This window comes from Psittacula echo (genome assembly GCF_963264785.1).
Source record: "Psittacula echo genome assembly, chromosome: 1".
Lineage (NCBI taxonomy): Eukaryota > Metazoa > Chordata > Aves > Psittaciformes > Psittacidae > Psittacula > Psittacula echo.
In genome coordinates this window covers 118987771-119000793 of record NC_137735.1, presented here as the reverse complement: position 1 = coordinate 119000793, position 13023 = coordinate 118987771, and the positions used below count along the sequence as shown (strand labels likewise).

General features: G+C 33.4%; 1 protein-coding gene across 1 annotated transcript in view; it reads right to left on the bottom strand.

Moving 5' to 3' along the window:
- CEP290 (centrosomal protein 290) overlaps positions 1–13023 on the bottom strand; it is a 49951-nt gene that overhangs the window by 28814 nt on the left and 8114 nt on the right. Inside the window, exons 13-27 of the mRNA XM_080625028.1 lie at positions 12369–12492; positions 11635–11807; positions 10859–11021; positions 10459–10559; positions 10279–10366; positions 9706–9818; positions 7907–7991; positions 6462–6604; positions 5686–5850; positions 4585–4734; positions 3483–3598; positions 3097–3199; positions 2717–2947; positions 2005–2178; positions 83–194 (exon numbers count right to left, since the gene is read on the bottom strand). Coding sequence (XP_080481154.1) covers positions 83–194; positions 2005–2178; positions 2717–2947; positions 3097–3199; positions 3483–3598; positions 4585–4734; positions 5686–5850; positions 6462–6604; positions 7907–7991; positions 9706–9818; positions 10279–10366; positions 10459–10559; positions 10859–11021; positions 11635–11807; positions 12369–12492 — 2041 coding nt within the window. The remainder of the gene's footprint in view (positions 1–82; positions 195–2004; positions 2179–2716; positions 2948–3096; positions 3200–3482; positions 3599–4584; positions 4735–5685; positions 5851–6461; positions 6605–7906; positions 7992–9705; positions 9819–10278; positions 10367–10458; positions 10560–10858; positions 11022–11634; positions 11808–12368; positions 12493–13023) is intronic.

Sequence of the window (13023 nt, the reverse complement as noted above, 5' to 3'; positions counted from 1 at the left end):
AATTTAAAACATTTTGAGATACTACTTTCACACAGGACATACCATTTGATTTTTAATGCTGCAATATAACTCTCATACTTGCCCAGTTTAGTCATCTGTTCCCAAGCCTGTTCTACAGTGTGAAGTTTCTCTTTCGTGATCTCCAGTTCCTTATTCAATAAATTTATCTGTGCTTTCAAGGATATATTCTCACACTGCATGACAAAAATGTTGCAACATAACAGCAAAGTATTTAACTGTAGCAGAATTAGTATCTATAAAATCTTTTCAATTAACAAATTTAATTAATGCATAACCCATAATCTACATATACAGCAATAAAAGAGCATAAGTTTCGCCCCAAATGTAAAAACGCTAGTCTTTTCTCTCTATGCTGTATCTTACTGCCAACTAGTATTACTGTGAACATTTATCACCAGTGACTGTGATTCCTAGAGTGTCTAGAATTAGATGAAGAAATCTGCAATATTAAACAGCTTACTAACACTGGGAAAGAAAAAAGTACTTCTGGAAGATATTTCATCCTGCACAGGATACTTCATCTTGCACATAAATACATATTTGAGATGGATCATATGCTTCTTTTAGTGCTTTTAAACATCTAATATGACGAAAAACATCAGTTTTGTAATGTTCCTTCACTCCACACAGAAATAAAAATTTCCACATTAACCACTAAAGCAAATTGAATAATTCATATTAAGGAAGCCAACTGTATCCTGGGCTGTAGCAAAACGAGTGTAACCAGCAGGTCAAAGGCGATCCTGCCCCTTTATCTGCTCTTGTGAGAGCCCACTTGGAGTACTGTGTACAGTTCTGGTGTCCTCAACATAAGAAGCACATGGAACTGTTGGAGCAAGTCCAGAGGAGGGCCATGAGGATGCTAAGGGGGCTCAAGCACCTCTCATATGAAGACAGCCTGAGAAAGTTGGGGCTGGTTTATGATTCTAATTTCTAGTTTTCTAAAAACATTTTTCATTTGCTATGATAAACGATTCTCTACCTCTGTGAAACTGCTGAAATAGGCAATGCGCAAAATTTCATAAAATTTCAAAAAAATTTCAGCTGACACAAATGCACCCACCTGTTCCCAAGCAGACAAATTTAGTAGTTCAGTAAGTTTACCCCGCACATTTATTTAACCCCTGTCAACCAAAGAAACCCAACAGACAAAAACATGACATTAGCTTTATCTATTTAAACTGCTACTTTCTTGGACTATTATTTCTGACATGAATGAAAAGTGGGAGGTAGTAATGTAGCTTTGAAGCCAGCTTTACAGTTCTTGAAAATAACTTCCTTTCTACTTGAGAATAAAAGTTCAAAAGAATAGCTACATATTTACAGTCCCTACAACATTTTGCAAACACATTGTGAGCAATCTTTGGTTGCTTACTTTTTTTTTTTTCTTTTATGGCTCAAAAAGCTTACTGCTTACTGCCTTTTGGACCTGCACATTTCATTCTTGTAAATCAGAAATTAGTAACAGCATTTACTTTGAGAGAAAGCTTTAAAAGTGTATACACTCATTCTACTTTCCTTATGACCTAGAAAACTGAAGATGATAACAAATATTCCTTCTGCCAGCCTTGTTTTGGTAATCAAAGAACTAAAAATTCTTTTTGAGGGAACATACCCATACTTAAAAAGCAAACATAATCAAATAAACCAACACACCAAAACAATTCAACAAAATGATCTTAAGGTCCTTTCCAACCCCAACTATTCTATGATTCTATGTATGCTCATTGAAATAAAATCTGTGACTTTGTGTATGTTTCCTAATCCACTGAAAATTACTGGAGACACGAAATCAATTCAATAGCAACAGTAAGACTGGCTCTAACATCTCATATCCACTATGGGACTGATATAACCAGCAGTTCCAGTGCTGGGACTTGTGTTCTATCTTTCGATTAAGTGAGAATAAAAACCAATAGAAAGCAAATGTATAATGAAGGAGTTTTTCCCTTAGGACAGGTTCAAACATAATGGAAACATTACCTCCACGTGTTCCATGTTCGTTGTCCGCTGGACGAGAACATTATCTTTTTGTAACATCTCTCTGTATTTAGCAGTTAATGCATTATACTGCTTATTAGCCAGCTCTAGCTCAGACAATGGCACACTACCATCCAACACTTTTTGCAGAGCTGCAATCTTAAAGCTAGCCATTTCCTATGAAAATAATCAGCACAATACGTTATTAAGGTCTGCTGGATCTTTAAATAGGAAAATTAAAATTACTCCACAGAAAAAGAATACTATTTAATATAAGGCTTTAGAACATAATACTGGTTTATTTTACTAAATTACTGTCCATCTTTATAAACTGCTTGCAATAAGCATTGATAAAATTTTTTCTGGTATTCCAGCTCTCTGAGTGATTTTATCAACAGTTGTCTCATGAAGGCACTGTCAAAACCATACTTTACAAAGATGAGTTAATAGAGGCCCTAGGAACCTGCAAGGCCAAAATGTAATTTGGTTTAGTATGACACTTTCAAATAAAAAGAAGGGGCAAACTGATAGGTTTCATATTATGATGCTTATGTAAACACAAAGAATCTTTTGACAAAATTTATAGCAGCATTTGACAAGCATTTGGGTAATGCATCCAAGAAACTAATAGTGTCTCCATTTAAAAAAACAAAAAAGGCATTTATTGCCAAACTGTAAAAATAAACATATGTACTATTAGTATTGTAAACTGTACCTTGAATCGTTGCAAGTTTCCAATCTTCTCTGTAACTGCAGTCTCTATATGTGTTATTTCACCCTTTAGTTTCTCATTTTCTTTTCTAAGATGCCGTTCTGTTTCAAGTAAAGTGGTATACTGCCTTGTTAGTGACCTCTCATTCACTCGTAAAACAGTTATTTTTCTATTATTTTCTGCAAGTACTTTCTTTGTTTCATCAGGATCCAGCTGAAGTGCACTGAGTAGATTCTGTAAAACAATTTTTTAAAAGAACCTTGTGCAGAAATAAGGTAAGATTCAACTACATAGACAAGCTTTCTTGTACAATTTTATCTAGGTGTGAAAATTCTGTTAATCTGTCTTGAAATAATTTCTTTTTGCTAATAAAAATTACTTACAGAATACGCCTTTATTTTTATAGCATCCTGTTCTTTTTGCTCTTCTAGCTTTTTCATTTCCTCTTTCATATCTTCAGATTCTTTCTGCCAGCTTTCCTTTTGACTAAAACAGTAATTTTTTCATTTATAATGATAAAAGACATTATGATTTTTAAAACTGTAACTAAACCAGCAAATATTGCAAACCAAGACACTTACTTTTAGAAGTAACATAATTTGAAAAATATATTATAAACTGTAGCTGGATTACTGAAAAGCTATCCCCTCTGTTTAGGTTGCATCTGGTTTAATGGTGAAGTAATTCTTAAGTTAAAGTGTCTTATCTCATCTACATTCTTCAACATTCAGACAGTTGAACTTTCATAATTTAGAAAAGAGAGCAATACCTTTGATATTCTTTATACAGCAAGCCTTGTTGATGACGAATTACTGCAAATTTTCGTTTGTAGTCTTCTACTGCGTCTTCTAATTGTTTAAGTAACTGTTCTTTATTTTCCAGTTCCTAATAATTATTTTCCAAATATAATATTGAAGTGATTAACAAAGGTTTTACACATGAAAGGATTAATCAAAATGCCAGTTCTCCCTTGTTTTTTTCATGATAGAATCTTCTGTCATGAACTGTACAAACTGCAGATAGTAACTGTATATTTTCTTTAGAAGCAACAGCTAAAAACAAGTCCAATAAAATCTGGGATTCATATTAATATAAAGGTGTGAAATAGTGCATCATGGCACTGTGGATTACAGCCCTCAGTGTTCAAGCCACCACAACATGAGGCTAGCCCACAAAGAATACTAACTGAATGTCTGACTGAAAAGCAATGTTTTCTTCTTATGTTCCCAAATACTCTTCTATAATCATATACACCTGAAAGATAATCTCTAATCAAGAAAAGTGATCAAAGACAGAACCATATAATTTAACAATAAGAAAAAGGTAAGTTCTTTTTAATCCACTTCTCAAAGAGTCAAGCCTTCTTTACTGTATGACCAATGGCCCCTGTTTCAATGTATTTATGCCTCTCTTTACAAATGTTGATGTATTTTTGACAAATAATGGAAAGAAAATTCATATGGCAGATAAACAGAGACCTTTGCTGTATAGAGAAAACCAGAGTAGGATTTGCATATGCAGACGCAGGTACAGAGTCCAGACAGCAGTAACAGAGAATTTCTCATAGAAAGAGTGCAATTACAGAAGTAGAAGGAAGAGTGGGCAAATATATTTAGATCAAAATTTAGATTAAAAAAAAATAAAATCTGAATTGTTCTAAGATTTAAGTATTACCTTCCAGGTTTGCAACACAGCAAAATACTTTCAGCTTAAAAAAACTAAACAGAATAGCTCAAGGAATGTAGCTGATGTCAGAACTTCAAAGGACTTTTTGAGAAATCTCCCATGTCCATACAAGGCATGGTATTACATTTCAGAAGAATTAGCCATATGTTACAAATATTCTTCATATTAAGGAGTAAATGAGTTACCTGTACAAGACGTATTAAATATTCATTCAGAGAATTAATCATATTAACACTTGAAGGAACCATTCCTTCTGGAAGATTCACTGTTTGGAAGACAATATTGGCACCTTCTGACTGCTGTAATAAGGAAATTTCATTTTTCAATTGTGCAATCTAGGAAAAAGAAACAAAACCATAAATCAGCTTTTCCTATTCAATTAAAAAAAAGTATGGAAAATATAGTTTTCCTGTGCTACATCGGTTGTTATTAACAACCTAATTAATTTTCCACTTATGTTCTAAAGTATTTAAATACTCTTTAAAGTAACCTTTTAGAAATGCTGTGATTCCATAAATCCTTAAATTCGTATCTTAAGCCAAATTTATGAAATTACTCCAGTAGTCAGGGCAGCTTCATATCTGAGTATTCACTACAGTTTTATTCCAAATTGTTTAAAACGCAGTGCATTTCTATTCCTTTTGAAAAGATAAAGTTTTGGAAAGAATTATTACACTGGTATGATGGTTTATTCTAAACAAATCTTTGACTTTCCATATAACTTTTTAAAAGCTCTCTGGTTCTCTACTCTTAACAGTACGTAAAACACTATTCGAGAATATTAATTACTGGGAACTCTTTTTGCATCACGAAAGCTATTCTAAAAAGCGAATTTAAATTTGGCTTCTTGTCAGACAATAATTCATTCCTCATTCCTGCCCTCGAAAGCAGCATTCCACAAAAATCAAATGCATAACTTAAAACAAGAGAGGGTTTTACAGAATGATTCATATTTTAGAACACTTAATCTCTGTTACTTAAAAAACAAATGCAAGACTACTGGCTTCTTGAAGAAAGAAATCTGTGAGCTTTTTGGGGACATCTCTCTCCAAAAGATAGGTGTGACCTGAGTTTAGCATGATAGGATATTCCAAGGATAAGGTAACATTAAGAAGAGTAAGATTTGAACTTAAAATGTACAAATTGGTAGATCCAATCAGATTTGCATAATTCCACTGTTCACATAAGCTAAATTTAGTATCTTATAGATTGTGTGGTTTTGTTCTGAATTATTAGAGCAGCCACTTTTCAAGCACAGAATGAATTGTATAAAATAAATCGTATACCTTTTCATTTGCATTTGCCAGCTGATTAGAGAAATTTGTTGCCTCTTTCTGAGTCTGTTTCAGTTCCTGTCTTAATTCTTCATTTCGTCCTGAAAGCTGATCAACCTGAGCTTTCAAGTGCACACTAGTATCAAAGATTCCTTCTGAATTCTTTGACTCCATTGCCTAAGGCAGTAAACATTTAATCAACAAAACAGAGAAAATGTAAAAACACCCCAAAAAAAACAACAAAAAAAAAACCCTTTTCTGCACATAATAAACTGGAGCCCTCAAATTTAGACTACATAAAATTGGCAAAAAGAATGAAATTTTAATGTTGTAAAATCTACATATCAGTTTCCTGTATAGTTTACCATAGACTGTGACTTAAATTGTTCAATTTTCCTGTAAAGGAAAAAAAAAAAAAAAAAACTATGAAAAAAAACCCTATTTTTTATTTGCAAGATGTTTGAATAACTCTGCAGACCCCAGAGATAAAAGACATGCAAACAAACTTTTACCTAAGCTTTATGACTGGTACAATAATTTTACCAAAGGCAGGTTTGTACCATCCAGCTGAAGGTGTTTTGTGTAATTTTCACTAGCAATCTCCTGTTGCTAAATATTATAAATTTGCATTTTTAAAGACATATTACACTACGTAATCCTACTTGTAATTAAGGATGCATATGTATAAGGAAGCTACTATTTAATTATACAATAACCCAATAATCGAGGAGAAAACAGAAGCTTATAAATCCTATAAAACTAAATAATACTTCAGAAAGGAAGCTTACGTTAACTAAACGATCCAGACTAGGGATTGTTAAGGCTGTTTCTCCTCCCTTCACATTAGAATCCTTCTGCATTTCCTTGACAGCTTGCAATATTTCTTTCATTCCTTGTTCAAGTTGTTTATTCTCTTCTGATAATTCTTTTACTGTAATAAAAATTGTAAATGCACTAAAAGCACTGAAAAAATAATTTAAGATTTCCTAGGACATGTCATTATAATACTTGTTGATTTGATATATAGAAACAATGTTTATACTATATATAAACATAACCAATTAGGATGTGAGAAGTAAAGCTGCTAGGAACATCCAGAGAGTGTACTGTGCTGGACAAATACAAATAAAATATAATATGAATGAAATATGAAATGCTTCATGGGAACACATTTGATTTTTTTGAACCTTCCAGCCTTCAATGTTTCCTGCCATTTTCTTCAATTCCTTAGTAGCCTGTCTGACTAGCTTTCACAAATCCAGAAATGTGGCTATCTTGGAAATGTTTGGGTTTTACAAGGAGGTATATACGGAAATTGCCTAAATTCCCTGATTCTGGGAAAAAAAAAGAACATTTAAATTACTTGGCTTTAATAAGGATTCTCAAAACATACAATTTTCCTGCCACCATTAGTTTGACAGTAGGATTCCAGATTTCCCAAGACAGAGCAAGAAGTCTGTAAACTTTAAAAAAACCCCAACAAGAAACCACTCAGGACTTTTTCTGCAAGTTTACAAGATGGCTAACTGTTCTGAAGATCCAGGAGTGAATGCAGTATTTGGAGCAGTAAAAGATTCTTGTCTAGAGAAATAACCATTATTTTTATTTTGGACTTTTTGAGCAGTATGCTTCAGCTAATGTATATGTAAGCAATGATGAGTGGGTTTAATTCCCAAACACTTCCCTGGAGTCCAACCAAGCACCACAATCACACAAGTAAATTGTTCTAATTGGGATCATTCACAAACTTAAAGCCCTTGTAAGGTCTGATTCAGGAGGGAAAAACATGAGATCCTAGTTTAACATGTTTAGTATGAACTAACTGTGTTTCATGTTCTATCACTAATTTAAAAGTAGCAGCACCATGCATGTATTTATACATAAGTACACAAAAATACACACTAATATAAACACAAAATTTAAAAAGTCATTAATGATAATTCAAAGAAATTCCAACCTGACAAATGCCATTAACATTCATTGTTTTCTCATCATTGTGTTCACACCTGGACCAATCCACAACCGTAATGCCCACAGTTCAGAAGTATGTAAGAATGACTGTCTAATAACCTTCTATGCACACAGCAAATACAATCAGTGTGAAAGACTGAAGTAAACTGCATTTAAAACAGAAACTGCCAAGTCAGATATTTGTGGTCACAGTCACAAAATAAGGAAACTATCTGCAGGTGCCTGATAACATTCCCTAGTTTTAAAACAGGCTGTAACTTACATTTATATTGAAATTTGGCTATTGCAGTCCTGTTCTTCTCCAAATCTCGTTCTCTCATGCTTAATTCATTTGCAAGATACTCATTCTAAAGAAAAGAAGAAAGACGTCTCAAAAATCATACTTCAGGAATTTCAGTATTAGAATTTTCATTAAGACTCTGTAGTTAAATAAGAATGCTTGAAAATATTGCTAATTCATGTATGTTCAACAGGGAAATTACACAGTACGTAAACCAAAATGAGGTGTTATATAGAAGGCAACGAAGAAACAGCCTCATCTTCACAGCAACAAAATTATCAGGAAAAAAAAATAACCATAAATAAATGTTACATAAATATTTACCCTGCGGGGTTTTGTGTGTGTGTGTGTGTGTGTCTGTGTGTGGTCTTTGTTTGTTTGGGGGGGTTTTTTTGGAGGCATTGTTTTTTTGTTTTGTATGAGATGCAAGACTGTATGCACTGAGGAAAATGATGAGTACTTTACTTACACAGATGTGTGGAAGGTCTCAGAATAAAAACTATTCTGTCTTTGTACCTGTTTATGTGTGTGTGTGTGTGTATGTGTGTGCACAGGTGTCACGCAAATTTTTTCCACGAATGGAATGAAAATATCTGCCTACATTTTTCAATCCTATGTTAACAAATAAACTGAAAATGAATGACTTGGCACTTTTTTTATTAGAAGAAAAAATGCCCAGTTCCATTTGAAGTATTCTACAGCTTTAATTAATAAAGATGAAAGTAAACTAACACATCTGCATTATTTGAATTTACCTTCTGAATAACTGCAATAGATATAAGCATATGCATACTATAAATGTCTCACCTGTGATCTAAGAAGGGCTAATTCTCTCCTCAATTGTTCTATAAGATTTTCAACAGGATCTACCTGACCTGAGTGTTCTGATGGTCCATTTTTGAGTCCATTTTCCAAAGTTTTTACTTGCAAAAATTGTATTAGGCATTTGTTTCCTCTGTCTTCTTGAAAGGTAGTTAAATCAGAAAACTTTACTTGCAAATAGTCTTGCTCATCCTTCAATGCCATTACTTGTGCTTTGTCTGTTACTGGCTTTCCAAGAGCAGATGCACAAGCAATCAGAGAGTTTTTGCTGACAGACTGTCTTGGAGAAAAAATTTCCTCACCTGTTTGGTCTGAATTAGAAGTTCTGGACACTTGATTCTGAAAAGATGGCTTGTTTCTGTAATTTTGGTTATTTACCTCTGAGGTTCCACACACTGGCTGATAAAGAGAAAATAAACCTGTGCAGTCTGATTTTAAGTCTTCTGATATCTCTCTATTGTCTGCATGATCTGTTAGCCCTGATGTCTGTGAAAGCTGTAGATCTGGTGATATGTAAAGCTCTTTTAAACAAAGAGTTTCAGAACTACAGTTGTCATTAATTAGTTGCCACTCTGAACATAAATGAACCAAAGAAGTACTTCTGCTTTTTTTCAAGGCATCTGAATTCTGAAGTATGCCAGAAGGTCTTCTATGTAGACTTCTCACACCCTTACTTTTTTCAGCTATATCTTTCTCTGACTTCAGAAGTCTAACTGGTGCTTCTCTGTCTGCATATGTGTTTCTCTCTTCCATGTTACATGAGCTGCTAGCCTATATCCACAAAAAATTCAGAATATTAATTAGTTTTCTAAAAAAAATTACAAATTATTATTTCTTTAAAAGTTGTGAATAAAACCACCTACATATTTGAACAGATATTTACAAATATCTGTTACATATTACTTTTATTTCAAAAGAGAAATGCAATAAATATTTATGAACTTGCTTTATGAACCTACCTTTGCTTTTGCTTCAGTAATATCCTGTCTGCTCAAGAGATCCAACTTCCCCTTATTCATTCCCTTCTCTTCAGTAAAGTTATCCGTTATCTGCACATTACCAGCATCCAATCCTAATTGCAAGTAAATGTACGCACGATAAATGATTATGAATTTTTAACTTTCCAAGCAAAGGAATATATTCCACTTAATACATCTGAGTTCTGGTTTTCTACCTGCAAAGGAAGGAGCTGTAAACCCTTCCATTTGAGCACATGGTTCCATGGGTGGCACAGAATTGAAATTTTAATATTTCTGAAACACATACATTATACAGATCTCTTGGAAATCATGGTGAGAACATCCTTCATCTAAGAACTGCAAGCCAATGACACAACTCTCAGTGATGCACTACTAGCCACTACAAGTCAAAAAGCTACTGGGCTATAAGACTATGAAAATACAAAAGCACTCAGCTCTTCCTACAGATTCAATTCAATGTATTTAGCCTTGTAACTATAACATAACTATATTAACAGGTATAGACAACATGTTTTTGAAAGAACAGTTTATAACAAACAAAAAAAATCCTACCTGTTGCTGCAATTCTTCTTCCTTTCTCCTGAGCCAACTTACGAATCTGTTTTTTCAGTTCAATTCTTTCTTCTTCTAGTCTTTCAATCTGCGCATTATTGTTCACAGATCAGTATTTCATTTTGTTCAACCGCATTTTTATTACGCAGCTTTTACACAAAAATAAGATTTATCACTTGCCTCTTGCAAAAGAATCTGGTTTTCAGCTCTATATTGCTGCTGCTTCAGTGCTTTGCTGTTTCTGAATTCACTTAAATCAATCATTGTCTTTGGCTCAAGACCTAAAACATAGTATACACTATATAATTATTCATTATGCAGGAACACTAATGCAGTGTACAGTCAAAGAGGAATCAAAACCAAGAAAGGACTACAAAACCTATTATCCCATTTCCTTCAGTCAAAGCAACCTGTAAGCCATGTACATTCATGCAGTTTGTCCTAACTTGAAACTTGCAAATATTACCAGAATATACAAAATTATTTCCAAGCAGTTACTTGGCATAGTAACATTCCATGATACAGTATTATTTTAATTCTTACACAACAAATAATTGAAAACATAATGGATATAGCATACCTAAGCGCTCTCTGAGTTCTTCATTTTCATCAAGAAAATCATTTATTTTAAGTTCAAGTTTATTGCCTTCCTTAATTAATGTTTCAATCTCATGATCTCGTATTCTGATTTGCTTTTTTAAATCATTTATTTCAGCAACAGCTTCTTCCAAACCATATATTCCCTGAAACCAAATGGAAAGTAAAACAACCAACAGCAGATGTAAGAAAAATGAATATGGTTTTCATCACTACACAGATAAGTTTTTCAAACTGTATAACTCTTCTGCACTATGCTTAATGAAAAATGTTACTGAATAAAAAGCAGATCTACAAATTTGTCTTTTAGAAATTTAATCTTTTAACTATAGAGGAGCCTCTGCATATTTCAAAACTGAGTCCTCTTCCTACATGATTCTTTGAAGAATCTTATCTTGAGTGCTCAATTACCGTTCAATGGACTTCAGAAGCCCATACTATTATGCTAAAACTGATGACTTGTACAAATTTTTAAATATGGCAAGCAGTCAGTGACTGCTGTAGAATCATAGAATGGTTCTAGTCCCAACTCCCCTCCCATGGGCAGGGACACCTTACCCTAGACCATGTCGCTCAAGGCTCTAGCCAACCTGGCCTTGGAATGCTAAATGTTATTATTAAAAAAAAAACAACAAACCCCAGCATCATAAGTCTTTAATTTAATTTCTAATTAGAACAGAGTCAATAAAAAAATGGAAGGACAAAATGACCTCCTAAAAATATGATGTAATACCCTGTCCAGTCTGACACACTGCTTACCAGTTCATAGTCTCTCATGCGTTTCAGAGTTTCAACAAGCTCTTTGTCCTTTTCTCTAGCATCTGCTTCTGCTAATTCTGCTGATTTCTCAGCCTCCTTAGTTCTCTCTTCTAGCATTTTCAACTTTTCTTGCATTTCCCCAATGCGATTCTGCTGTGCAAGAGATGAGTGACCTGTAAAGAAAAACCTCGGCTTTTTTACAACTAGGAATTCTTGCTATCAGGCATCAAGCAAGAAAGAAACACTCTGGATGACGTTACAAAGAAGATCTTACCTTTGCTGCTCTTTTTAATTAAGTAATTGCAAAAGACTACACTAGTGCTTTTTCTCCCAATTGTTCATTCAAACAATGAGAAATGCACATAATTTTTTATATATATAGTATAAATATATTCTATTAAAAGTGCATTAGAATTTATTTTGAATTTCATGCTACTAATCACTTGGAATTCTTCATAGAGCTGAGATCTTATGTGTTATGCTCTAACCTTTACAGACCAGGTATAGTTAACTACACACTTCATTGCCATAAACCCCACTGAATTACTGTGAATGAATTTAAACTCTTTATGAATGTTTAATAAATGAAAATGAACAAAAAAAAAATACTAGAGACTAATATCACTCATATAATGCAAATATTTTTTCTGTATTTTTAGTGAATAAAGAATGTACAGTAAAATTTGTGGTTTCTTATCACCCTTCCATAGACGTTAAAATAAAATGGTTGCTACCTTTATCTTTTTGGAGATCATTTCTTAATTCCTCAATTAGCAGTGCATTTTGTTCCATTTCTTTGGTATACTGTTCAACTTGCTCAGTAAGTAACCGTATCTGTGCATCCCTCTCTTGCACACCCTACACACACACAAAAAAGGAACTCTATTAAGAATTCTTCTCTACTGACAGGCAAGCTACCAATACAGACCACCACACAATAAAAATTAAAAGTAGCTAAGACAAAACAATTTATAGAACACCAAATATACTGTACTTACAACAGAGAGTTCAGATATTATCTAGAAGTTGGGTATATAAAGGCAAAACAGGAAAAATAAAAGAGTGAGTAAAAATAAAGCACTCAAACACATACATACAAAGCAATATTTTAGGACACTGATTTTAAATGGAACATTCTCTCAGAGTTAAACAAGGTACCATGAAAAGTTTCAGATGATACATGTTTCTTACACCTTCCTCATAAACAGTTGCCAGTGGGAACCAAGAGATACAAGTCAAGACTGGGAGGACTAACAATCCCTCATACATGACACCTGTGTTGCAGACTGCCTTTCAGCAAGGCATCAAAACTTTTAGAAAGTCATATCACACCTTATTTTACATGCATATATATCCATTAAGTTACCACACAGACTGTGAAAGTGACTT